Here is a 27435-nt window from a genome sequence, read left to right as displayed (position 1 = left end):
TTCTACAAAGGCATACCATATTTTTACACTCAGGAAAGAGGTAATTTATACCTATTAACAACACCCTTTGGGAGATTGGGGTAAGCGTGGGGGGGGGGGGTATTCTTAGTGAGCATTGCTCACAGTACTTCTTGTTGATTTTGTGTTCTTTATAGGATTTATGAAATTTATCACTGATGGTCTGTTCGCTACACTTCTTTCTTTAAAATTCCAAATACGTACGGACCCCTGGATACACCAGATATAGTGACTGGGAGGAGCAAGCATAAACCAGCTGGCTGGTAACGTTCACCGTGAATCCTCATTTTTTATCAGATTAACGGAGCAATTCACAGTCACAATAAGCACAAGAACGGTCCAGCCATTTGTATGAAACATACAAATATATGATGTCAGATTCTCCATCGTCGACTTCCTATATTTATGTAGCAATATTCTATGATCACCTGCATATGGTGTTTATATGCCTCAGTTGATTCAATACACAAGAACTTGTTCCACGTATGATCAGTTTTTAAATCGAGGCAGGCTACTGACAAACAAGTTGATGGTGCATGGGTTTCAACAGTCTCGTTTAAAGTCAGCATTTCGCAACTTGTTTGGTCGTTATAACAATCTAATTTGCCAATGCAACATATCACTGGGTCAAATGCAGTTTGGCTAGTTTCATACCGATTGTTAAGCCGTTCTTGGTACACTGGTTTTGACTACGGATAACTCCGTTTACCTAATCAAGATATAGGGCTGTTGACAGGGGATGCTTACTTGGCACCTGTTCCCACCTCTGGTGTATCCAGGGGGTCCATGTTTGACCAACTCTATTTTGTATTGCTTATAGGAGTTATAAAATTGATCACTGTTCCATATCTTCACATTTCATCATCCAACATTTAATCCAACATCAAGCTATATTTGCAAACAAGATCAATATATAATTTGCGAATTCTCTTTAATTATCGTAATGGGTATGATAGTATAAAGTAAATAAAAGCTGCACGTCTTGATACGGTTGGTTTCGGAAAAGCTTTGCAGGTAATTAGACCGTGGTTGCTAATGCTTTTCAATCAAAGGTGGAAAGGCTAAGGTCAAAGGAAAACACACTGTGTGTACAAAATTTAACTTCATTTTTTCGTCCAAATTTTGACAGACTTACAGGAATTATACTTTTTATAAACTATTTGCTTTTCAAGGTTATAAATGAAAGGTCAAGGTCATTAGTATGGAAATTCCATTCAATCTGCACAATATTTCAGCTACATGTCTTACATATTTTTTCAAACTTTCTGGAACATTGCTGTGTATGTATTTGCATTTCTGTTTCCTTTAAAATGTAAGCTTTAATATCTGAGGTCAAGGTTTTCTAAATTCTTTATGAGTAAGATTAAAGTTCTCAATTCCTACCAAAGTTTCATGAATGTGTTCATCTTGGTTTTCAAGACGAAACATAAAAAATCAAAGTCACTGAAAGGCATAGTCGTAATGTCCCTGTAAATCAGTTTTATGTGTGTTGATTGATTGATTGCATCTTGTTTAACGTTTCTCTCAAGAATTTTTCACTCATATGGAGACATCACCAAAACCTGTGAAGGGCTTCAATGAAGTATTTATTAAATGTCACAACATTCTAATGCCATATTTGCATAAACATTTTAATAATATTTTTCATCCTGGTTTTTATCTTGAATCATGGTCTAAATGTTTTATTACCCCAATTTTTAAAAAAGGCGATATAAATGATAGTAATAATTATCGTCGTATATCTATAGTTAGTTGTTTTGGTAAATTTATTTACAAACATACCGATCAATAGAATTTTGATATGGCAACGTACCTGCAATATTTTGTCTGATGCACAATTCGGTTTTCGTAAGGGTCTATCAACGATAGATGCCACATTTGTGTTGCAATCACTTGTGAATAAACACCATGCTGATAAGAAAAGGATATGTTGTTGTTTTATTGATTTTCAAAAAGTTTTCGATTCTGTTGATAGAATAAAATTATGGTATAAATTATTTCAAAGTGGTATACAAGGTAAAATGTTGAAAATATAATAATGTTAAGGGTTTTGTAAAATCAACGGTTTTCTCAGTGATTATTTTTGTAATGAAGTCGGTCTTATGCAGGGGGAAACACTATCTCCATTACTTTTTTCATTATATGTAAATGATTTTGAGGTTCGTTTTATATCAGACAATTGTCCTAGTGTTGATCTACAGATGTTAAATTCATTTGTGCTTATGTACGCTGATGATATGATGATTTTTGTTGAATCCCCGGGTTTACAAAAAAATTAAACTCTCTACACGGTTATACTGAGGAATGGAGCTTATCAGTCAATGCAACAAAAACCAAAGTTGTAGTTTTTAGAAACGGCGGCAAATTATATCTCAGTGAATATTGGACATACAATAATGTAGACTTGGAAATCGTTAACGAATTTAAATATCTGGGTCTTTTGTTTTTAGAAGTTCTTAAAGGGAAAGGCAACCCTAACCACATAGTTGCTTTTATGAATAAAGCATCACTTACTGATATCGTAATTGACAGTCTTTAATAACAAAAATCCTTGCTTAACAATTAAATCAATATTAATCTATCATGTATTTTAAATTACCCGCCGCTAAGAGAGTGTCCATTGGAGTTTAATTTATGACGTCACACCGTCTATTCCGGTTTATTTCATCAGGAGCACTGTAAACATGACAAGTCACGAACAGTTAAGTTTGGAGCCGTATAGATTTAAATTGAGCCCGTTCTTTCGCCAGAAGAAATTGAGAAAAGAAGACGTTTAGTCGAGTCGCAGACCAGGCAGACGGTACACGTTCTTCATACAAATGTCTCGAACCTCAACTTGTCATTACGCAAATGATGGATCCACAGTTTACGTAGTCTTTTCTTTTCAAATGACTTGGTTGAGTCGGGAATTTCGAAAAATAATCTTTTTTCACATCTCCCCTTCGCATTAGTGTAATTAACTGCTTGCCAGGAAGGCTCCAACCTATTTATTCGTAAGATCTACCACATGCACATCTTTGATGATCTCGCAGGTGCTTGTGTTCAGCCCCCACCCCCCGAAATAAGCTACATGAGTTGATTTAATTCATTTTTTTTTTTTAATATTTCTAATGCATGTCAACAACGTCTTGCATACCCATAAGTCCAAAATAAACCAAAATAAGCCCCTTTTTAAAAAAAAATACCCCAGGCCACTGGTTATTATAAGTTCTGTTATAATAACCAGTGAGGATTTTTTTAAAGGACTTATTTTGGACTCTATGGGTATGCAAGACGTTGTTGACATGCATTAGAAATATTTTCAACAAAAAAATAATTAAATCAACTCATGTAGCTTATTCGGAGGGGGGGGGGGCTGAACCCAAGCACCTGCGGATGATCTTAGAATCTCATCAAAACCGGAACAGACGGTGTGACGTCAGAATTATTGATTTTTGTGGTCTTGAATACAAAAGAGTTACACATCATGGCAGCCTCTATAGATCGCGGGAATTTCAAATTTTGACATTTTCAAATTAGTACTGAGGCATATCTAGGCCATATATCAACAGAATTGTATGACAAATCTTTATCATATGATTAATCCTATCATTTATCATGTAAAAATCTTTTGGGTTGCCTTTCCCTTTAAATATGCAAAAACATGCAGCGAAGCAAGGTAGAAAAGCACTGTTTGCCATTTTAAGCTGGAAATACCAGGTTAATGTTGGGAAAAGAGCAGGCTGACATCCTCGATCGTCAATATGGAGTGGTTGTACATTGTTTAACGTCCCACTCAAGAATATTTCACTCATATGGAGACGTCAAAATTGCCGGTAAAGGGCTGCAAAAGTTTGGCCTGTGCTCGGCGCTTACGGCCTTTGAGCAGGGAGGGATCTTTCTCGCACCACACCTGCTGTTACACGGGACCTTAGGTATGCGGTCTCGTCCGAAGGATCGCCCCATTTAGTTGCGACAAGCAAGAAGTACTGATGACCTATTCTAACCCGGATCCCCACGGGCTTGTCAATATGGGTAGGCCAGGATTGATCATACAATGGATTAACAGGTATATAGAACATGACTTGCATTATGAGTCGGTCAATTGTTCCTTCGTTCATTCATCTACATCTATCTCCCGAGTTTTATCAAACTTGCAACAATGAGGCCTTGAATAAAGTTCTTGATTCCTATCTATCTTTTACGTCACAGGTGAGAGGTGAAGGTCAAAGTCAGGTGAAGGTCAAAGTGAGGAGAATCCCGAAAATTCTTTGTCGAATATTTAAACTACGTTATTCATCCCATTCATATCACACTTGCAAGAATGGTGTCTTGCGTAAAGATTATGCCCAATACTATAGTTGAGTTTAAATCAATCCGATTAAAATCAGATCCTTTGATCCGGTCACATATATCGCAACACAAGGATCTACGTGAGCAGATCAAAGGATCTGATTTTAATCAGATGGAGTGTAAATACATGATTTAATGACGTAACTTTCAGTGTGATATTATCTTGAAATTATACTACTTTCGTCAACATTTTGAATTAATAATTGACTAAACAAACTAAAAATATAAGTTATGATTGAATTAACAAAACAAAATATAAGTTATGATTGAATTAACAAAATAAAAATATAAGTTATGATTGAATTAACAAAATAGAAATATAAGCTATGATTGAATTAACAAAATAGAAATATAAGCTATGATTGAATTAACAAACTATAATGATACGAACACTTAGTTGTCTTTGTGTTGCTGTATTAGGAATGAAAAGTAATCAGATCCCTCGATTTACACAACACGAACCTTTTCAATTTTTTGACAAACCGTTCAAACTCGAGACAATACCTTTTGACAAAGTCTTACAAAACAAAAAGCCTTGATGAATATTAAAATCGGAAATTTAATCCTACACCTACGAGGAAAACCCATCAGGTAATTACATTCTTTGTGAAATAATGAGAAAGCTGGCATTAAGACGGATTGTAAGGCCAAGACAAATAAAGTTTGCGTTCTACATCAACTGTGTGCGTGTTTTTGAAAACACATGGATGAATGATGTCCCACGAGTGTGTCGTTCTAGGTCACAAACTCTTCATCAGACACAACCCGAACTCTTCGTGAGACATTACTTGAGCCCATCTAATTTGTTTTTCAAATATTATTTTTAAAAAATTCAGCTATTTTAGAATCAAAAAGACATGAGTGTCTTCCAAATGCAGATTGCTTTTGTGAACAAGTCGAGTTAATTTTACACAAGGCCCTATTCCAATTTTCGTTATTTACTCAAACCAACAATACGTGGTAAATGAGGTCCAACTGCATGGAATGATCAAAATCCCAAGTCCCAATTTTTCCCAGGGGGCTTCTGTCCTGCAGCTAATCAATCTGTAAAATATATTTCAAAATACTCTCATGACATTAACCATTCCTGTCGCTTGCTGCATACATAAAATGGAAACCCACGGTTGCATCAATTTTGACCATTAATCAATGAATTTCTATCTTATTGTCTAAAATCGTTACATGAATTTTGTAATATTGAAATAATTTTATCATGTAATACTTTAATGATACGATTGTGTTATTTTTAATGGGTAACTTTTGTTTAAAAAACAAAAGAGTAAAAAAATTGATGTCGAAAATTTTACATTTCTCCCTAACCATTTCAACTACAGTGTGTGTGCATCGGTTTCCATTTTCAATCAGTGTGTATTTCTAGGAAACTGAATAACAAAACCATTTTATTTCAGGACATGACTTACCTGATCTTATTAAACAGTGACTATGCGCCTGGGGTATGACGTATATCTTCTTTACGATAAACAACCATTAGATATTGATATTGACGAGATGTCTAATGTCAAGATGAGTTAATAAATAACTATAAAGTTACAATCAAACATGTCACAATCTGCCGTGCAAACACAAAATACTCAGAAAATAAAGGTAAATGTTTCCGTGTATAAAAGTATACCGAGAAGGAAAACACACGGCAAATTATCGCTGTACACCATTAGTTCAGACGAAGACAATTTTAAAAGATCTAACAGAACGTGGAAAACCCGGTGTTAGGAAAGACAACCCGTACGGATACTGAAATATCCCATGACTAGGACAATACTGTGAATTATGATAGATACTTATCAATCTTAATAAAATTATAATACGGTTATAGAATAAGACCATCTCTATTATGACATGTCAGACGTTGCAATATTTTAATATCTTTTCTAATTAATTGTAATTTGTACTCTATATTATCTTTTTGTGTTGTAAATTTTCTTCTTAGTATTATTAAATTTTTCATTTGTATTGTATGATTTTTCATTCGTATCGTATTGATCATTTCAATTTGTTATGTAGATTGCATTGGTCAAGCTGGGTTGAAAATGAGTGATTATTTTTAAAACAGTTTTATAACAGTTTAGTGGAATCTAGTGGTTAAACAGTAGACTAGTGCGAAAAGGATATAGCCCATGACCTGATAATCGAACCACAGTTAACATCTTAATTTTAATACTATTGATACTAAATTGGAACTAAATGAATATTTAGAAGGAGCAGGTAGCCCTTTACAAAAAGTGTTAAAAAAATTTAAATAAAATTGTAAAATTCATGATGCCATGGGTAGGGATTTGGTACCAGAGTGGGGTCAAAATGGTCATAAAAGATAAAATTCTTTATCACATGAAAGAAAGAAATGCATATTTAGGAAAAATAAAAACGGGTGTATCAAAATTTGTAAATTGCGAAACGTCAGGGTTCTGATTCTGGGGCGGATCCAAAACCGTCATATAGTGTTAAGTCGTTCATTTGTATGGGTACTTTCAGGGGCGCTTGTGTTTTGAGAAAAATAATACATCTTGTTTTATTCTGCCGCTGAATATTAGACTTTAGCTTAGATATGCAGGGCAAGTAAATTATTTCAAATACATTTCATAGCCCTTGGGCTAGTCATAATTTAACCCAGGTAACCGATAAGACCTGTGTGCCTCTTGTTATAAATATGCACGGTTGTTGAGAAGATTTTGAAAATTGGTCAATGTTTCACAGTTTTTGTCCCGTGCATAAGACCCCAGGGGAGCAATAGTCCTGAAATTTTCAATACATGTCCCCTTTGTCCTAGAGATGCTTCATATCAAATATGAAAAGAAGTGGAATGGTAGAACCAAGAAAAAAGTTAATTAAAAATGTTCAATTTTAACGCATGACCAACGACGCATGCATGACGACGGACGCAAACCAATCAGAGTGACTGAGGTGACCTACATGTAGATAGACTGTTACCTATTAAATGGTGCTGATCTAGGAAACAGTCCAGTCCTCGAATGTTACGTAGATGACTGTACTGGATTATTCAGTCATATGATGAAGAAAAACTTACAGTAATCAGCTAGGTATTGCATCATATCTGTATACAAAAATGGCCGCCCAGGAATCGTTTTGTCGCCATTGGTAGCGAGTTTTCATGTTTTGAATCGTACAATCATATCATGATCAAACAATTAGTGACACCTCTCGGTCAATGCATTGTTTAGCTACCATTGAAATACAATATTCACCTCGTCCTCCGGCCTCGGTGAATAGTGAGTGTGTACATCTTAGATAGTATAAAAATCGAATTAACTTCAAGAATGACAACAATTGTATTATAATACATTCATCATATAAAATGAGTTTTTTTAAAATGATATTTTATTGATATATCTAGTTTTTAAAATACTAATTTGTTTCAATATGTAGTCGAAAAAAGAATTTAAAAATTCAACACAGATAAAGATGTACTGAACTCAGATTATATAATGAGTTTACATGCATACCAAAAGAGGAAAGAAAGGAATATGTGCTGATAACGTCCACATTCGCCCGAAATGTGACCCATGCACACACAATAGGGTCCGCCCATTGCTTCCAGATAAAGAAGCTATTTTCAGGAGAAATTGTCTTTCTCAATAATGGGTTGAAACCCATATATTTACTTGATAGTACAGTATTGAAAAGATTACGTTTACATTTGTATTTTGAAGAAGTTGTAGAATATAATATCAGAAAGGGCTTTCATATCATTAACCAATGCTATTTCTAATACATTTCAAAATTTCAGTTCTAATTTCAAAGTACAGTATTGAAAAGATTATGTTTACATTTGTATTTTGAAGAAGTTGTAGAATATAATATCAGAAAGGGCTTTCATATCATTAACCAATGCTATTTCTAATACATTTCAAAATGTCAGTTCTAATTTCAAAGTACATTTCATGTTATTGAATTCTGCAAATTGTATATCATAAAACCCCACTACGATATGTTTACTAGTATATTGTAAGCTCCCCAAAGGATGGCGAGGGAGATGTGGGGACTAAACAATAGTAGAACTCAAATTCAGGTCAGGGGCTCTCAGACCTGTACTGTTAATGAATTCACCAACCAAAGGGGTCTCTGGTTTGATATGATATGACTATAAGTGAAGGTAATTAATGTTTTAATTCAATACATGTTATTTCATTCAATTGGCAGGTGATCTCGCAAATACTCTCATATGGTCTAAGATGTCTGCCGTACAGGTTTAAGTGCAAAAAGGGAAATTACTTGTTAAAGGAATATTTGTTGATATAAAGTATTTAACAGGTGTCCAGTGTGTTGGGAGATAAATGTCTTATTAAACTTCTAACCTAATCTTGAAATCTGGATCGTATCCGAGGATAGGAGTTTGAATGTTGCCGCCATTGAAACTTGTATTTACATATGTATCTGAAATATATGTCGCTTGCGCTGTATATGTAAGGTTCTGAAATTACAATGTATAACACGTGATGGGGCTTAACCAATAGAATTACTGTACGGAGACGTCCAACCAATCACGGCACTGTACTGTACCGTACAAACATAATATTGCCAAACAGTGTCAAACAAGGCTGTCGTAGAAAATGATAAACAACGTGAGAAAGTGTTATAAAATCAGAATACCACTATGATAAGTTTACAAGTATATCATAAAAACCCACAATGATATGTGTCCTAGTACATGTATCTCATAAAAACCCACTTCGATAAGTTTCTTAGTGTATCATAAAAACCCACTACGATATGTTTCCTAGTAATTTCAAAATCATTGCAATCACCCATTGCATTCAAATCTTTTACACCTTAACAAAAATCAGACATCTTGTGTTTCTTATTTTTTCTGTAGAAGGTGCAATTTTATGCTGAATTGTCAGAACATTATGCCGACTTGTCAGATCACCATGTTGTTAATCGGATCGAGCATTTCCGACGTGAAAGCATTTTTACGCTTACTTGTTTTAACTTGTTATAATTTTTCAAGAGTATTGAATTATCTTGCGAGTCGACAATAATTATCGGAAAAGTGTCACCATAGCGAATTGTTGAACTAGTCGTCTAAATTACTGTCACAAAAACAAATAAATTACCAATTTAGTTACATGTACCGCGGTTTAGGTTGACCATTTTGTTTTAGTGTATCATCATATCTGTCTATTATGGGGTGATTCATAGCTTATTATTCAAATATCGCCTGAGGTAGGATATTTTCTAGTTTTAAATATGATTCTAGATTTAGTAGTTTAGCTTAGTTTCAAATAGGATATTTCAAAGATAGAACAAAATAGTAGTTTGTGTTCGGACGCGTTAGTTTTTCGTTCGAACGGACAACTAATTTGCCTGAATGAAGAACAACATCCGAATGGAAAAACTATACTTCATTCGAACGAAAAACTCTAAACAAAGTGTTAATTCGACCGAAAAGAGAATCTAGTTGACCGGATGAAAAATTAAATTTGTCCAAACGAAGTACCAATTCGTTAATTTTTATGTGATCCTTGTAGGTCATTGTACAATCGACATTTTTACTAGCATTTTATATAGACTTTTTACCTAAAATACAATTCCTTTAGATTGCATGTTTCAATGTTGAAAAGTCTGTATAGCTTTTCAAAATTAGTATTCAAAATTCAACTTTATATTCTCACATGTCTATCTTATACATGTATATACAAATCTAATCTTTTTGAAAAGTCTCTTTCGCAAAACAAAAATTGTATTTTCTAACATTTTTTATACTTGCATCCACGCTCTTTTTATGGAATATTTAGATATGACAGAAATCAATTTCTTTCTAATTTTTGAACGCATTGCGTGATCATCTGAATTTCGTTTCACATATTTCGCCAATCAAAATGCAACAAGGAAGCAATTTTGAACGGCGTAGCTTACCACCTGTCTTTGGTAATGTAAATGTCTCGTTAATAGGAACCAAATATCAACATCGCCTGTCAGCTGCATTGTCAATCATTAAGGAATGAAAATCGATGACCACTACAAACAAGACGCATGCATCACTGAATGGACAGGCGACATTAGGGAGACCCTATTCCTATACAGTCATTCATCTTAACACAAAACTCGTTTGTATCACATCTTAAATGATGAAGAATGATAAAAGTAAACACTTTTTCGTTGGGTTTTGAGTTACGCGTAAGACTCTGAGATGATAATATTTTTCATTGGAGAATGGTAACCATGCTTACAGTGAGAACTATTGATCGATCAGACGGGTTTGACATGCGCTGTATATGATCTAAGCCCACGCTCGATCCCGCAATCTCAGCTTAAATAGAGATATTGGCTTAATGGTGGATGTTTATTTCTCCTCAGTCTGAGAAAATCGTTCGTAAGTACTGACTATACATTATCTTTCATCAATTTAAGTTTTTTTCCCTGTTATTGTAATTCAATATTTCAGTGGTATTCATTTCTCGCATTTATTGAATGTCATATCTATATATTTTGAACGATTACATTTTCTGCGAAAAACACGCATTTAGATTAATTAACCAAACTTAAAGTTTGTTTTCCCAAAACAGAATATTAATTTCAAGATATCTAACGATGGTTAACAGAGTATGCAGTAGTAGTCCGTATTTATTCGATCAATTTCTTTAGTGATGCCGAAATCTATCCGATAGAAGGCTCATTATAAGCCCTCATTGGGCGGTTTTATCGGGCTGCTAACATTGTGATCAACCTTCATGCCCTGACAGAGTGCAACACAAAAACTGGATTACAGTGTGCAGGCATAACTATGTTATTTTACCCGGAGGAATCAATTCCATTAATTTTAAAGCCATAGTAAAATAAAATTTGCCATCAGAATAGTATCCTAATGATGCTGAGTGGACAATCCATTTCATAATCCATATTGGTTAGTTCAAAGGACAGTTATTTCTAATTTACGAAGGTCAACTATATATATATAGATAAATATACACTGTCAGTAATAATCTCACAATGTATTACATTTCTCAATCAAAGCACCGACATAAAAACCTATATAATACAAAAAATATCGAGGATGTTTAATGTTTTGTTGTTAGATATAGAATTCATTTCATGAGTGAGACAAGATATTTTTTTTTAATATTTTCACGAGTGTGATGCAAGGTTCTAAAGGTAACACGTATATAAAAGGAAATAGTCAAAGTCAGAAGAAAGATATCATCTCTGCATACGTTCACTGAGAGTTTACAAACAATAAATTTTCTGTTTATTATATTTTCTTCGGTTTTTCCTTCAGTACCTTTAGTTGTCCCTGTAATCTATGTCAATCGATATGACATGACGTCATCTGGGACATTCTATGCTCTACCGGATAGGCGGATCAAGCAACCACCACCCACCCCACCCCACACCATCCCCAAAGTGAAAATCAAATTAGTTTTGAGTATTCAAATAGCAAAAAACATTTTTTTTTAATTAATTTTATATAGCATAAAATGAAGGTGATCTTAAAATCGCGGATAAATTATCGCGGCAAGTAAAACTTTTGTTATTTTCACAGTGTGGAAATATCTGTGAAAATATCAATTTTTATTCAATGGATAAATTTCAGTATTTCATTGTTGAAAATGTAACAGAAATAAGGAATAGATAGGTTGTTCACCCATTATACAAATTATTCCAAAGCTTTCATTGTTTATCAAATATCCAATGACCCAATGATACATGTACAAAGAATCTAGGCATTTATTCCAAAAACTGGAAAAGTAAATTTAAAAAACAACAACAAACTTGCGGCTTTCTCTAGTACATTTATAACGTTATAAAAATCTTAAAAATCGGTCATATGCGGTGTATATTGATAGTTAGGAATTATTGAATTACCAGCTTCATTGATAAATTTGTGAGCTGCAGACAAAATGAAGTTATTATGGTACAGTAATGTATTGATGTTGCACGATACGCAATTCACCCCAAGGATACGTATCAATAACACTCAATTCGTGTTATCTCCTTCATTCATCAAAAACGATAGCTTGGTTTGAAGAATTGATGCAAAGCATTCCTTGATTTTTCCCCCTTTTGATATTCAAAGAATATGTTTCAGGTAGCTTTTGGTATGAATTTTCAATATTTGAAATTGATGAAAAATACGTATTCAAAATTTCTTCCTTATCAGAATCTTAAAGAACTAGTTTTCTTTAGGAGGGTAAACTGTCCGTCACGATAGATCTTTTATCCATAGTCAAGATAGGACAGGAGAAACTTTGCATAGGGAGATCTTTGGTAATTCTTGGTTCTGTCAATAATAGCGTGGTGCGTTTCCGAAAAATATATCATTACTTGGGGAGAATAGGCGTCACAAAGCAGCGCGTGATTTCAAAGGTTTCATCTTTAAGTATTTTTCTGGTATTCGCAAAACTACATGTAATTGTATGTCATTATCACAACATGTTGAGTAGTTTCAATAAATTTCAAAGTGTTCGAGGCAATTGTTATTGTTTAACGCAATGTTAAAGTAAATAATCTATTACATTTTAAACAGTGAAATACTATGATTTATCCATAGAATAAAAATTATATTTTTCACTTGTGAAAATAACACAACTATTTGTGACGTGAAGTACTGATTGTGATGTCATTAAGGTTTGAAGTAAACGTGCTTTAAAACCAAAGAAATTGTAATAAACAGAAAAATTGGCTTTTGAAAATATATTTTACGAGAGCGAATATTTTTTGATAATCCTATCTCAGTGGAATAAATCCGATATCCAACTACAAAACATTGAATCACTAATGAAACTACAATGGATACTACTCTTGGTCAAGGAGATACACTAGCGCACATTGACCAATCGGAGTATGCATACGAAATTAATTATCTACACAGACTGAAATAGAGAGTTATGACATCAAAATATAACGTCAGTTGCTACGCACTCCATATTCTGACAAATCAATCAAATGTATCAAATCATGATTTGGCATATTCATTCAAACAATCATACTTATTTTAAAAAAAAACAAAGCATGGAGAAGAATGTATACGCCCCAACGCCCTTGTACTCGAATTCTTTGGACGACAGTGGTTTACAAGAATAACACACACGTACATGCACACAAACAAACACACACACAATGTTGAATGAATATGTTAGATTAAACAATACTATTGTATAAATTTTGATATTGTGCTGTAATGTTGCTTATTGCATATTCTGAGATTTTTTTCACATACATTCTAAAGAGAGTACCCAGGATTTTACTGAGCCATAAAAACCCGGGGACTACATGTACTTTAACTTAATTATGACGTCACACTGCTCATATAACTCAACCAATCGTAAACTTACCGGTTACGGAAAAGGACGAGCGCATGATCCGATTGATAACTCAATTATTATTATGTAAAATCTGTTTACAAGGCCGTACACACTCCATGTAAAGGAATTTGTGTTTCTATAATTAGAAGAACATAGAATTTGAAAATAAGTTCTTATAAAGAGGTTATTGACTACATATCGGGAACTATGTTTGCCCTCGGTCGTTGTGCGGAAGCGGACCACACAAGTTCGGAACCCTTTACCACGCATCGACCTCGGGCAGGCATATTTCCCTATATTTAGTTAATAACCTATAATGATTAAGTGCTCAATCTAATATTTCTTCTATGGTCGTTATAATGATCCAGTTTGCCAATGCAACCTATCATTTGGGTCAAATGCTGTCTGACGTGTTTCATACCGGTTCATGACACATTGATTTTGACTACCGATTACTCCGTTTACCTGATTAAGATATAGGGTTCGCGATGGGTGTGACCGGTCGACAGGGGATGCTTACTCATCCTATGTACCTGATCCCACCTCTGGTATATCCAAAGGTTTGTGTTTGCCCAACTCTCTTATTTGTATTCCTTATGGGAGTTATGAGATTGATCACTGTTCGTTATTTTCACCTTTCATACAGCTTTCTTTTAATCATTGATAAATTTTCTAAATAGTGACATGACGTCAATCACCAAAGTTCATAGATTCTTTATATCTTTTTTAGTTTTACTAATTGTTTAATGTCCGGTATACATGTATAAGTGGATTATTTTTTATTTATTGTTATTATTATTTATTTTTTTACACCATCATTCCAGATGTATCGTGATTTTCTTGTTGAAAATACAACTATATATTGTTATAGAACTAATAATGGCTAATGATGGAAGAATGAAGTGGGAAACTGTGGTCTGCATGAAATGTGGGTGGGGTTTTTTACGCGACGTCTACAAAATAAGAATATAAATAAACTTTCCTAAATCTATCGGTCAATTTGTTATGTTTTCATTCAAAACATCCTGTCACTGACATATTTCATAGTCTCGACATTGTTTGAAAGTTGAAGAATCTGACCGTTTGTTGGGAAGTCCACACAACTATCAAGCTGCTGACTCTACTCTACTCAGCTGTAAATATTCCGGTATGACTGATGTAGATATCTCGGTATGAGTGATGTAGATATCTCGGTATGACTGATGTAGATATCTCGGTATGACTGATGTAGATATCTCGGTATGAGTGATGTAGATATCTCGGTGTGACTGATGTAGATATCTCGGTATGACTGATGTAAATATCTCGGTATGACTGATGTAGATATCTCGGTATGACTGATGTAGATATCTCGGTATGACTGATGTAAATATCTTGGTATGACTGATGGGTTCTCGAGACTCGTAAAACAACTTCACGCATCTTGATCAAACAATGCATATTTTGATAATGTTTTCTATTTATTGTTTACGGAGAATATGCCCACCTAAAGTAACGACCAAATGTCCCGAGCTTACGAGGCCCGGTTTCATGCAACGTTCCGAGGTCGGGTATAGTTCGACTACAAACGAGTGTGCACTTCGGGAATTTCAATTCAGTAAAATATGACAAATATATGTACATGTATGTGTTTATCAACTAAATATCGGGAAATATGCACACGTTCGGTCTTCGAGCGGAAGCAGAGAACGCCAGCTTTATCCGCTTTATCGAACAAAGACCTCGGGTGAGCATATACCCCGCCAATAATTGAAATTAGTAGGACAAGTTCTTCATACCAATTTTGTCCAATTCTATAAGTGATTTATCGTTATAAACGGTACTGATATTTGTTATAAAATGATTGCCGGTAACTCCATTCTATAGATAGATTATCATTATAAACGGTACTGATTTGTTATAATATAATTGACGGTAAGTCAATTTTTTCTCATTTTGTATCGGCTACAGAAATAAATCATCAAATCTTCTCTGAAAATTAATATTCGCCAATACGGCAATTTCATTCGGTTGATTAAGACATCGATTGAATTAATTAAGCTTTGATTAAAAATAACGCTCCGTTGCTTGGCAGCAAATAGATCCTCCATAGCTTAGAGCCATGTTTGGCTTATTGCAAACTTCATCCCAAAGTTAAAGGATATCATATCAAAATAAATCTCTTTTCATTAATAATAAATATTTTCACTAATAATAAATAAAGAACACTTTCAGAAATGCTAGTAATATAAACATAGTACTATATCATTCGTGAATGCTCAACCTTGAAAGTGAAAGTCGCGGGTTTTACGGATATCACGTGTCACAGAAGGCTGCTACGACCTTGAACACCATGCATAAGGTCAAAATTTGTGGCACGTTATCTAAAACTTACGAAGCCTCTAGTCTACATGAATAAAAAAAACTCGAATGTGACGTGAAACAACAAATGGAGAGTGTACCATCATCATATGGATCTACTCCCGCGGGGATCTGGGTCAGAATAGGTCCTCGGTACCTCCTTGCTTGTCGTAAAAGGCAACTAAATGGGGCGGTCCTTTGAAGAATACCGCAAAAAACCGATGCTCCGTGTCACAGCAGGTGTGGCATAAGAAAGATCCTTCTCTGTCGTACGTGCCGAGCATAGACTTAACGTTGTTTCAGTCCTTCACCGACAATAATGACGTCTCCAAATGAGTGAAAAAATCTCGAGTGGGACGTTAAACAGTATACAATCAATCATATAGTCGGGATCGAGAAGGCAAACAAGAAATATGACATTATCACCATATTGCAAGGAAGCTTAAATAACGAAGACAACATGCATTGCAGTATTTCTTTTATCCTAAATATATTAAGTAGTGTAGAATATCCAAGCGCTTGTGAGTCGCCGACTTCTCGCTGTGACGTTTGTTGGTGATGTCTACTTTCGCACTTTCACTTTCTGTACTGTGAGAAAGTTGACATTTACATTAAATACCCGTATGCAGAGTTGTTTCGTCAGATCAATGACAATGTAAATATTAATTAATTTGTCCTCTTCGTTCTGCGGACGCTAACAGTAATTGTAGAGATTCCCACATCACAGAGCATTTTATAGAATTATTGAAGTTCTGGCTTTCAACTGGTGCTCCATCAATACGGCTTTGTAATTTAGAAATTATCATAATCACGAAATTGTCAAATCCCAATTGATTCCCATTGATTTCGGAGTTGCAAATATTTATGGTATTGCTATATCCATACCGTGGTCTTGTGGTTTGGTCAATCTTGCTGATTTCTATTGCTCCTTTCAGCGACATGGGGGGGGGGGGAAGCAACCAAAAAGAAAAAAAAGAAAAGAAAGAAGCATGATAAACTGTTTAATTTGTTCGTTATTTCAAGTACAGCAGTTTGAATGGGAGGAAAATACAATATAGAGTAATACTTCCGTTGATTTCACGTGACTTACACATTTGGGTGGAAACTTTCAGTGTGAACGCTACATCCGACTCTTACGATCGAATTCGTGATACAAATTTGCAAAATCAACAGTGTATTGTGCAAAGCGCACTGAGATTAAGACATTCTACGTGTCTGATTTTTGTTGGGGTTTTCCCCCTCATCTGAGGAATCTGTATTTAACTTGTGGTTATTAATCGTTTCTTGATCACAACGAGTGTTCTATGTCAGGTTTTTGTTTGTTTGTTTTTTTTAATGGTTTTTAAAAAAAAGTTAATATACTGATCATAGTTCTCTATGGCATAGTGTCAATTGTATTTATATCAAAACTACATCTCTATTTTTTTTTCTTTTTGCATCTACGGGTAATGTTTTGGTCTTTCGGGTATGACCTCAAAAATGGAGGTCCGGCCCGTTGGCACGTTTAAAAACAGCTCACTGCTACGGCCCTGAACGCTAAAATACAGGACTTAACATACAACTCGTGACGTTTTATGAGTGAAAAATTATCGACGGAGCGTATTGTCTTTTGAGGAGCTCTTCGCAAACCTTTAATTAATCATGTTTTGAGTCTGGAAAACGTGTTGCAAATGCCGCGACCAATGACGGCTTATGCTTGGATCGACATTTCAACTGAAATATGCCTAGATTTACGTAACAGAAAATTGTTTTCACAACTTTCACATTTATTCATGTATCTGTCACAAGGAAATCAACTTTACTCTCTGTTAATTCATTTTCACTTGTTTTCTATTCCGAGTTTCAACAATAGTTATACTTTTTTGCGGTAGAAAAAAATCCGAAGTCGGACCATTTGGAAAAATTAGTGAATTCTCGGAAAGCTAAGCTGTTTATTGACATTTCGTTTTTATTAAAACATGCTTTTCTATTGATATCAACAAGAGTAATATATCTAACTATTTAACATAGTCTTGACTCTCGTTGGGAACAGATGTATTTTTATACATGTAGCTCCGTGAAAAAACTGAAGATTTCAGTATGTACATGTTGACGCCCAGGTCCCCTCTTGATCTTTGTAGTTTAGCCTTAGTGCTGGTTTGTCTTTGGGTTGTTTTTTAAAACATTTTTGTGGTGATTTTTTTTACAACTTGATTTTTGTTTTCTATGCCGGTAAATATTTCTGAAGAAGCGACCGATCGTGGATCGTTCCTCTTTTCTCTCTCTCTCTCTCTCTCTCTCTCTCTCTCTCTCTCTCTCTCTCTCTGGAAAACGGTGATACTATATGTATGATAAAAACATATCACAAAATTCGAATTGATACGCGTACGGTTCGTCGTAGATTTCAGAAGAATATATGTCGTTTGAGCGTTTGAAATAGATACGATCTGCAATGCGTTAAACTGACGCGTTGCAATGAAACAGACGGATTCAAAGATGGGCAGCGTGGCAGGTATAATGGAACTACCGTGTAACTACTGCAGAGAGTAACGATTTGAACTCATGTTTAATGGTGAATTCATTTCACCGCGTTGATATTTTCATCTTACTGTTCACGACAAACTGTAACTAAACAAGAAATTCAGTTTGAAGTTTTGTTTTATAGATCTCACCCCTTGAAAAGCATTGTCAACAACATCGGCTGACAATGGTTTTCACAGGGTGAAAATTCTCAATGTTACCCTCAATTACATGCACTATTTATGTTATTTTCATTTTCCAATGTTCAAATTAATGCAAGTACAAATCTTGATAAATATAGTATGTCTAATTTAACGGCAGGGAATTCTGACAGAAATGATGGTAGACTTTAAATATAAGAAATAGATTTCATTTTAGAAATACATGAGGGTATAAACTGCTACGTTTCGCACCAGCAGACTTTTTCATGAAGTATGCCAGTGTGAAGCTTGCAGTTCATGCCCTCAACAGGTTGGGAACACTTCCCCTACAGCGAGATATTCTCACGAAAACGCGATTATCGCTCTCTAGCGAGAGTAAATATATCCCGTTCAATAGAGAAAAACGCCCGTGGAGTACATCTCTTCTCTTCATGTTTCACGTGAAAAGAAGAAAAAGTGCTAAAAAAATTTATTCCTCCGTAAATAAATAAATCAAAACAAAAACACTCTCGATGTGCATTGTATTTCAGACGCCTTCCCACTTACGCAGCAACTTTGATACGAAATTTCTTGACTGTTGTCAAATTTATAGAGACAATTCGCGTCATGTTGAGTGTGACTTGCACTTATTCAACATTGCACGGAATTTGCCATTCTTTTCAATAAAGACACCGAAACACCTGTTAATGGCAATATTTACTTTCTTGCTAAAAAGGGATAATCGCGTTTTCGTGAGATCTTGTTATAGGGGAAGTGTCCCCAACAGCTGCTGAAGGAAGCAAGAGGTGTACACGTACTTTGGACAATAATTACTCAAAAATATCCAACACTGACGGAAGATTTGCAGAAAAGAACCAGAGCCACGAAGTACTAGAATTTATGGGCAATTGACAATGTGTATATTATATAAATATTTTGGGCGAGATGAAACCAGTATGACAAAACCTTTACAAAATAACCAGTTTTTGGTGAAAAATGACAAAAGTACGGTACCATATCCGGTTCTAGTATGTATACAGCTTTAGTTGTTCTCCTATTTTTAAAATCTAACATGTTTTTTGAAACCCCGGATTCTGATGCATATTTATAACACCAATACTCCTATTCAACATTTACTTTCATTTTTATATATTTTAAGGGCCATATTTTGGGGTTTGTGAATCCGGTTCTTTGTACATGTAGATACCATGTAAAATAAATACACTGTAATGAATGAATATTTTGATGCAATGCTTCTAAACACACTCCAAGCATCTTAACAAAAAAGAAAAGGGAAAAACTGTCCATGTGCTGGCCCCAAAGAATGAATGTCGGGCAGCCGTATTTGCAGTCTGATTACCCTCCCCCCTCCTCCTCGAGTGTAAGGAGGAGGGGTGGTTTTAATCAGACTGCTGTATTTGAAAAAAAAAATCCATGGACCACTACACACTCGACTTCTCTGAACTAAATCTTTCTAGAAAGATGAATTGAAGATATTGATTTTTTGTCCCCACTGAGAATGGCGGTTTTGACCCTGTATCACATCTGGAGTATCAATTTTAGCCACCCTGCAGTTTTATTGAGTCAGAAGTTCGTTTTAGTAAATGCATATGATATATACATGCATATATATTTGATGAAAAGCCTAAAGTAAAGGATCCTTTTTTTGACTAGCACCTCTTTTATGTCTTGCTTTTCAGCGCAAAACAGATCCGTATCTGAAAAAAAAGCCTCTCCGAATCCCACCAAACAAACACACAGGGATGGTTCAGAAATCTATATTAGGATATATTTAGTGTGAATTCAGCAGATTGCTTCTGTCTCTGACAATGGAAAATATAGCATGAAGTTGAAAACAACTGATGACAGATATTTGTGGTGATGACGGCTGGTTGTTTACTGTATTACGTTTAAAATGTAATTGAACATTGACAGACTGCTAACGTGATTATATCTGAGGTCTAGATTAAATTACTGTTTGTTTCCTCTTTCAGGCCTACAAAATCAAAATCTGGTCGATAGGTATAGGAAAATATTGTATTGCTTCGGCATATAAAATCATTGTAATAGTAACAGTCAATGAGAAAATTAACTTTATCAAGTTTACGGTAGAGTGGACACTTACAATTAGAACATTTTATAGGTAGAATGTGATGTTTGGATCATATTGTGTTGGTGTATCATATGCAACATGATAATTTTGAGGACGATAATCATTGCTAAGGATGTAGGAATTGGATTAAGAATTGGTAAAACTTTGCAAAACTGTAAACCGTTCCAAATAGGGGAGGGGGTATACTTAATAGACTCGTATTTCATATACAGACACACCAATTCGTCAATGGCGGATTTAGCGCCTGGTGCACCCCATTCCCTCCTTCCTCACAAATACAATTCATTCTTTAAAATGCTACTTATTTTGGCAGAACACAGCATTTCCAGGGATTTTCCCCTTTGGTCCCCAATAGGGTCTCAAGACAGCTCGAATCACGCACCTGTTTAACCCCCCCCCCCCCCCCCCTTCAGAAATTTCTGGATCCGCCACTGCTCATTAGCAAATGTTTTTCTCTATGTATAAGAATATAATACAAAGCGAAATGTAAACTCAAACTCTCTCTCTCTCTCTCTCTCTCTCTCTCTCTCTCTCTCTCTCTCTCTCTCTCTCCATGTATCTATCACTGACGGATTTAGTGGGGGCGCACACACACACGCCCTAAATTTTTTAAAGTTTAGGTAACAAATCAGTGCGTACTATAAAAAGAAGGAAAATTAAGTCATATATATAATTGATTCTAAAAGGTGAATGTCAAAATACATAAAGTCCCTAACTCCGTCACTTTCGGGAAACCCTGCGCAGTTTATAAACGAATGTGATTGTGACGTCATTTTTTTCCATGCTGAAAATCTACAATGAAATGCTGATAAGTTATAATAGTCAATTCAAGAATATATCAAAAACAAATAGCAATAATTCCAATGTCATTTATTACAAGTGTTTTGATTGGACAAAAATAAAGCTGAACAAGAGTTTACACATCAATAAATCCGAAAACGCGATGTATTCGTACACGCCTGCAAATAAATAACATAGTGCGGGGAAACTATTCAAATTTTTGCAATTGTTAATGAAGTGAATGAATTGGAATTATAAGAATCAAACATTCTTTTTGAGGAATTTATCGATGTCTAAACTCCGGCCATTTTACTCACAAACTTAACATAAAAGTGCTTCGCACTTTTATTCAGTTTGTGAGTAAAATGTCCGGAGTTTACACATCGATAAATTCTTCAAAAAGAATGTTTAATCCTATAATAAATTGATATTTAAATATATTATATCTATCATATTTTATGTGAAACCAGTATTAAAGCACTTTCCTTTTCATGCGCTATCACATTAATTCCTGCGTCGCAGTGACAACAAGCTAATTTTCACCTAACAGCCACTTTTATGAAGGTCTATGTGAAGGGTTAAAGATGATATACCATATTTAGTAATGTGGCTAAAATGTTTAAATTTTCGTAAAGATTTGCCCTGATGCACTACACGTCGGAGATAATGTTAGCGCGACGATTTTACATGTAAATAAAAATACATTATATTAACGTTGTTTATTTCTGTTGATACTTTTCTTAAAATACAATTTAATACTTTATTAAATCTTAAAAATTGTTTTCTCTGTTTACAAGTTTGAGAAACAGGGACAAAAAAATGTTGCCATACTGTAGAGGGCCCTGGTGACGGAGTTGGCTTAGTTGGACGTAATACGCACGGATGTGATACACGTTCTATTTAGTGCATTTGAGTTGTGTTGAGAAAGGTGTGTTTTTGTTTGTAAGAGGGGATGTAACTTCACCTACTAAGGCTAATTATATGGTTAAATTTTACTCTTAAAATTCATGAGCTTCCGGGGGCTTCGCCCCCTGGGTCCCCACCAGGGCTTTGCCCTGAATCCACAGGGGCCTTAGGGTGGCCCCCAGACCCACTGCCTCTGGAAAAAAATTCCACCATCCCCCCTAACCAGAATTCCTGGACCCGCCCCTGTCTATCTATACATACATGCATATGTATACATGTAACTATATATATTAGGAAGGGGCACGATCGAGTTATGATGACTGAATTTATATATTTCCATGCCTTACCACATCAAATATCACCCATTCCAGTAACACTTCCCTTCCAATAATCTTCTGGGGATTACCTTTATCCGCGACGCACCCCTATCAATTGTCTTCTCAAGATTACCTGTACCCGCGTCGCATCCTTATCAATAATTCCCATCAATAGTCTTCACAAGATTACCTGTACCCGCGATGCATACCTATCAATAATCCCTATCAATAGTCTTCATAAGATTACCTGTACCCGCGATGCATCCCTATCAATATTCTTTACAAGATTACCTGTACCCGCGATGCATCCCTATCAATATTCTTCACAAGATTACCTGTACCCGCGATGCATCCCTATCAATATTCTTCACAAGATTACCTGTACCCGCGATGCATACCTATCAATAATCCCTATCAATAGTCTTCACAAGATTATCTGTACCCGCGACACGTCCCTATCAATAGTCTTCACGAGATTACCTGTATCAATACTTGCCTCATAAAATTTTCTGACAAGACAACGGAATATACGTCAATTTCAAAACAAGTTTCACGAATTTCTTTTTTAATATACGTAAACGCATTAAACCGAAGTCGAATACTTCAAAATGATATGTTTGTTTGTATGTATGTTAAGGCGGTATTTGCTACTTGAACTGATCAGCCTTTTGACGTGAAAAAATATGATAATCATCATTATTTGTTTTTGATTCATTCCCATGTCGATTTTTAGAACCAACAACGTGAGGACGTCATATCCTTCCACATTTACTGATTTATAAACCGCTATGAAACACTTCACTGATGCCTTTCTTCAATTATCGCTTTTCTAGACCAACACTTAATCACGTTTGAGTGATAGTTTCGCGCCATAAGCTGAATTTTTTATCCGGAAACTATAGAGTTAAGGGTAAATGAAAGTTCAGATGTATTAAATCGATATATCATTATGAGGATATGAAATTCTAAATAATATGCAGAATGTCTTTGCATTCTCCTGCTTTAGTTCGTGTTTATTTTCGTGCGTAACTTCATTGCGTGACTATCTGGTAGCATAGTGGAACTCACAAATCTTCATTACAGCCTCAAATTGAGTTATTTTCTCGCTTTTGTGAAAAGCAAAAGATGACATTTGTGATTTATATTTTTCTCTGGAACGGAGATAAAACATTCCATATATATGCAAATATGTTCTAGACATAATAAGCCCAGAAAAATCAAAACAATGCATACGGTAGTGCACTTTCATGTACCTGTGTACATAGCTGAACTGTAGGTCTGAGAAAATATTGGGACTGATTGGAGGTATAGATCCACCCCGTATAAAAACCTTCCATTAACGACGTAAATATATTCGGTTTTCATTTATTGTAAACACGAGTAATTGATATGAATATAAAAATATATAATTTTTCTAAAGGTAAAAGATCTTGCGTATTGAAAATGCTACAAAAGCCTAGTGTGGTCCCTTTCATATTAGAGTAAAGTGTAAAACGAAAATGACGGGAATGGGGACCAAACTAATGAAAGTCCAATCTAATTAAAATCAAATCTTCTCTAACCTTTGCTCTGGAGTGTTTATATTGCTGCAGTTTGTACACATGTATATTCACATACATATTGTAGACACATCATTTTGTATATTTGTATGAATACTTAAATATGCATTTTCTCAATACTTTTGTACTATTGGTAAGGAGAAAAAAAGAAATTGAAAATTGAGAAGAATCTGACAGCATTCAGGTCATGTTGACCCCAGTCTTATGAATAATTCAATAAATATTCGACCAATAACAATAGCTTGACAAAGAATTAAGGACCAATCAGGAATCATTTTTCTAAGGCGTATTCGGACTGTAAGTTCATAAAAAAAAATGGCGTCGATCCATGAAAAGTTTAAACGAATCCAAATTCAGCATTAAAGGAAGAACAAAGGAATATCTTGGATATTTTACATCCATTATTGTTAAAATATATTTTCTGTGGCGTTCTAACATCGCTATTGGTCACCGCAATCTCCTTCCATTCTCCCGTGCCTCTTGGTAATTATCAACATACATATGATAAATACCAAGTATGTTCCGATATAACAGCGAAACTTACATATTAGCGAAAGCTGTCATTTGATTGGTCAAATATGAAAGGTGGCATAACATGGCCTAAAACGCAATGCTGTCAGATCATGGTTAAAGAAGATCTTATTTTAATCATATTGGGTGAAGACGTTGCGTGTGGGGGTGGGAGTGGGGTGGTGGTATTGATTCCTCGGCTACTGGTCAAACCCTCAGTCTATACTTGTACGTGATTATTATTATTACTTATCACAATGTGTATTGCATATACTAGTACACACATAACAGGGTTATTTCCTTTCTTCATGACTTGTTTATTTGAATAAGCATGTACTATCCAAATACGCCGAAATGTGATATTGTTTTCGTGCGGAATTACATTGATTCCTGACGTTATTATGGGCAGTAATTATTCATTCCAACGTAACTGAAATAAATACTGAAAGACGGTAACGACTGATAATGGAAGAAAATTATAGTAAAATTAAGGGAACTAGGCTTGTGGTTTCAGAATTGCATCCTGATTTCACAATGGATTGCGCAATAGCTGGGATAATTTTACTTTTCAGAACATGTTATACTCAGTGCTCTTAAATCTCATCTCATTTTAAAGGACCATTGTAACCCAATCGATATATTTAGGTGTTATATTTTGGATATCTCTCCATTGTAAATAAGGACTGGCCATAAATACAATTAAGTTACCATCCCATCTATTTTTGTCCTGTCAATGTATATCACTCTTTCCCACAAAAACAGATCTGAAACGAATTAACACGTCCCCTCTTCCAATAATCAATGCAATGATGTCAATTTGTAGGCGGAGGAAATTGTTAGTTAAACCTTGTTTTTCAATTGAGTACATTATTGGTTTTCTTACTTCGTCATTTTCTAGGCCAGCTACCACGTGGTGCATGATGTGAGGACCTTCTGTGGTCGGAGACGTTGAGTGACGTCATGTCCAAGGAGAGCACTGCACTATGTCAGGATAGCCCAGTCTCTCCGAAGTACGCCGAGGAAAAACATGAAAGAGTCACCACGCCAAAGGAGAAGAAATCCAGAAAGGCGTTTTTTGGCGACGATGTTCCTCAACAGAAAAAGAAAGGCGTCTGCCCGTACTACTTTGGAGTGAAATCGTATCTTCATAACTTCTACGATTCGGCGACCTACAAGGATCCCAGCATCTACGAAGATGATGACGACCGTTACCTTCTCAACCCACATGCGCGGCGCCGACGGTGTCGTCCGATTTGGTTGAAAGTTTGTATATGGATAGGCGTAAATCTTCTGGTGTTAGGGGTACTTGCAATTTTGGCAGGCTATTTCATTCCGACTAAATCTATTATTCGTAAGGGAGATAATCAGGATAACGTTGGTTACGTAGACGAGGAGGCGGTTAAATTCAATACCACTTTGGATTTGCTAAAGCTTGTAGGTTTGATCTTGTTCTGTGTGGGAGGAATCCTTCTCGCGGTGGCCCTTATGTTTCCTACTTTCATGTCGAATATGTGTTCTGATGAAATCGGCGAGGAAGCGATAAGAATCCAAACCGGGGAGGAAAAGCCGCCATTAAGTCCTATAGAGATGACTATACCATCCACGTCTAAGGTGAAAAGTGTTCAACCACCATGTAGTTCCAAACAGAAAATTCATTTTCAGGAAGATTCGGTGAATTTTAAGGATTGATGAACATGTGCACTCCACGGGTTGTCAAAACTGTTCCTATAGAAAACAGTAATTAAATATTTCCTAGGACATATCACTGATCCAAGATACAGAAGTATGGCGTATGAATATGTTTAGTATTATGTATTAAAGAGCATGCAATAGAATCTTGCACAATGAATTACATTGTAGTAAGAATCACAATATTGTTATAGTTTTCTGTTCAATGGTCAAATCGACAAGGGTTAATTACAGTATGCATTAATTGCCTCTCTGCCACATTCATCGTAAATACACTTGTTGGAAACGTACTTTTAAAACGTATACCCGCCATGTGAATGCTATCACTTCAAAAGGTATGGGGATTTGTCATTAGTGAAAAAAGAAATGGCATTGATGAAGTGAAATCGTTCCAGGCGTTTCTTGGTTGATGTTAATTTAGAAAAATGCATCCATACACATCAAGTGAAATATTGAATACCACTGGTCTTTAATGAAGGCGTTTAAGCCTCTATGCCTTTTGGGGTTGTTTTTGCAATAATTGCGAATGGTCTTCGATAGATGGGATATGTGCCATCAGCTTACAGTATTGATAAGGTTATTAAGGTTTCGTTCGAAATAATCACGTGTGTTTCATTTCGGATGCGCAGGAAGGAAAAATCGCTAATTCTACATTAAATCCTGCAGTTCACGAAACTTTCCTAAGGTATGTCGTAATAAAATATGTCTTAAGCTATAACTTAGGGAAAAGTTAGGAACATCGTAAGATCAGCTTAGGACACTCATTAGGATGAAAAGTGTAGATAGCGAACAGTGATCAATCTCGTAACTCCTATAAGCCATACAAAATGGAGAGTTGGGCAAACACGGACCCCTGGATATACAAGAGGTGGGATCAGGTGCCGAGGAGGAGAAAGCATCCCCTGTCGACCAGTCACACCCGTTAACCCTATACCTTGATCAGGTAAATGAAGT

At 35.3% G+C, this 27435-nt stretch overlaps 1 protein-coding gene and 1 long non-coding RNA gene across 6 annotated transcripts; one reads left to right on the top strand and one right to left on the bottom strand.

The window, feature by feature from the left end:
* Positions 1-932: 932 nt before the first annotated feature.
* Positions 933-6233, bottom strand: LOC130054297 (uncharacterized). Of its 2 annotated transcripts, XR_008802603.1 has the most exons (3): positions 5772-6233; positions 5303-5394; positions 933-1929 (listed from the first exon to the last, which is right to left on the bottom strand). It is a non-coding gene; the product is annotated as an uncharacterized LOC130054297 (long non-coding RNA). The 2 variants fall into 2 exon arrangements; XR_008802602.1 differs by lacking the exon at positions 933-1929 and having other exon boundaries at positions 3518-5394.
* A 4123-nt stretch (positions 6234-10356) lies between these two features.
* On the top strand, positions 10357-26664 carry LOC125670408 (neurensin-1-like). Of its 4 annotated transcripts, none has more exons than XM_048905546.2 (2): positions 10357-10699; positions 25691-26664. In XM_048905546.2, the coding sequence occupies exon 2, from the start codon at positions 25753-25755 to the stop codon at positions 26479-26481; it is 729 nt and encodes a 242-aa protein (XP_048761503.1). In that variant the 5' UTR covers positions 10357-10699; positions 25691-25752; the 3' UTR covers positions 26482-26664. The 4 variants fall into 4 exon arrangements, with proteins under 4 accessions (XP_048761503.1, XP_048761504.1, XP_056019611.1 ...); XM_048905547.2 differs by lacking the exon at positions 10357-10699 and adding an exon at positions 16101-18459; XM_056163636.1 differs by lacking the exon at positions 10357-10699 and adding an exon at positions 18440-18519.
* The last annotated feature ends 771 nt before the right edge of the window (positions 26665-27435 follow it).

The sequence above is a fragment of the Ostrea edulis genome, chromosome 4 (assembly GCF_947568905.1).
Source record: "Ostrea edulis chromosome 4, xbOstEdul1.1, whole genome shotgun sequence".
Classification (NCBI taxonomy): domain Eukaryota; kingdom Metazoa; phylum Mollusca; class Bivalvia; order Ostreida; family Ostreidae; genus Ostrea; species Ostrea edulis.
The sequence above is the reverse complement of the archived record's forward strand: the minus strand, read 5'-3'. Positions and strand labels throughout refer to the sequence as shown.

Coding starts and splice junctions, on each gene's coding strand:
- LOC125670408 (XM_048905546.2), top strand. CDS start 25,753: ATGTCCAAGGAGAGCACTGCACTATGTCAGGATAGCCCAGTCTCTCCG.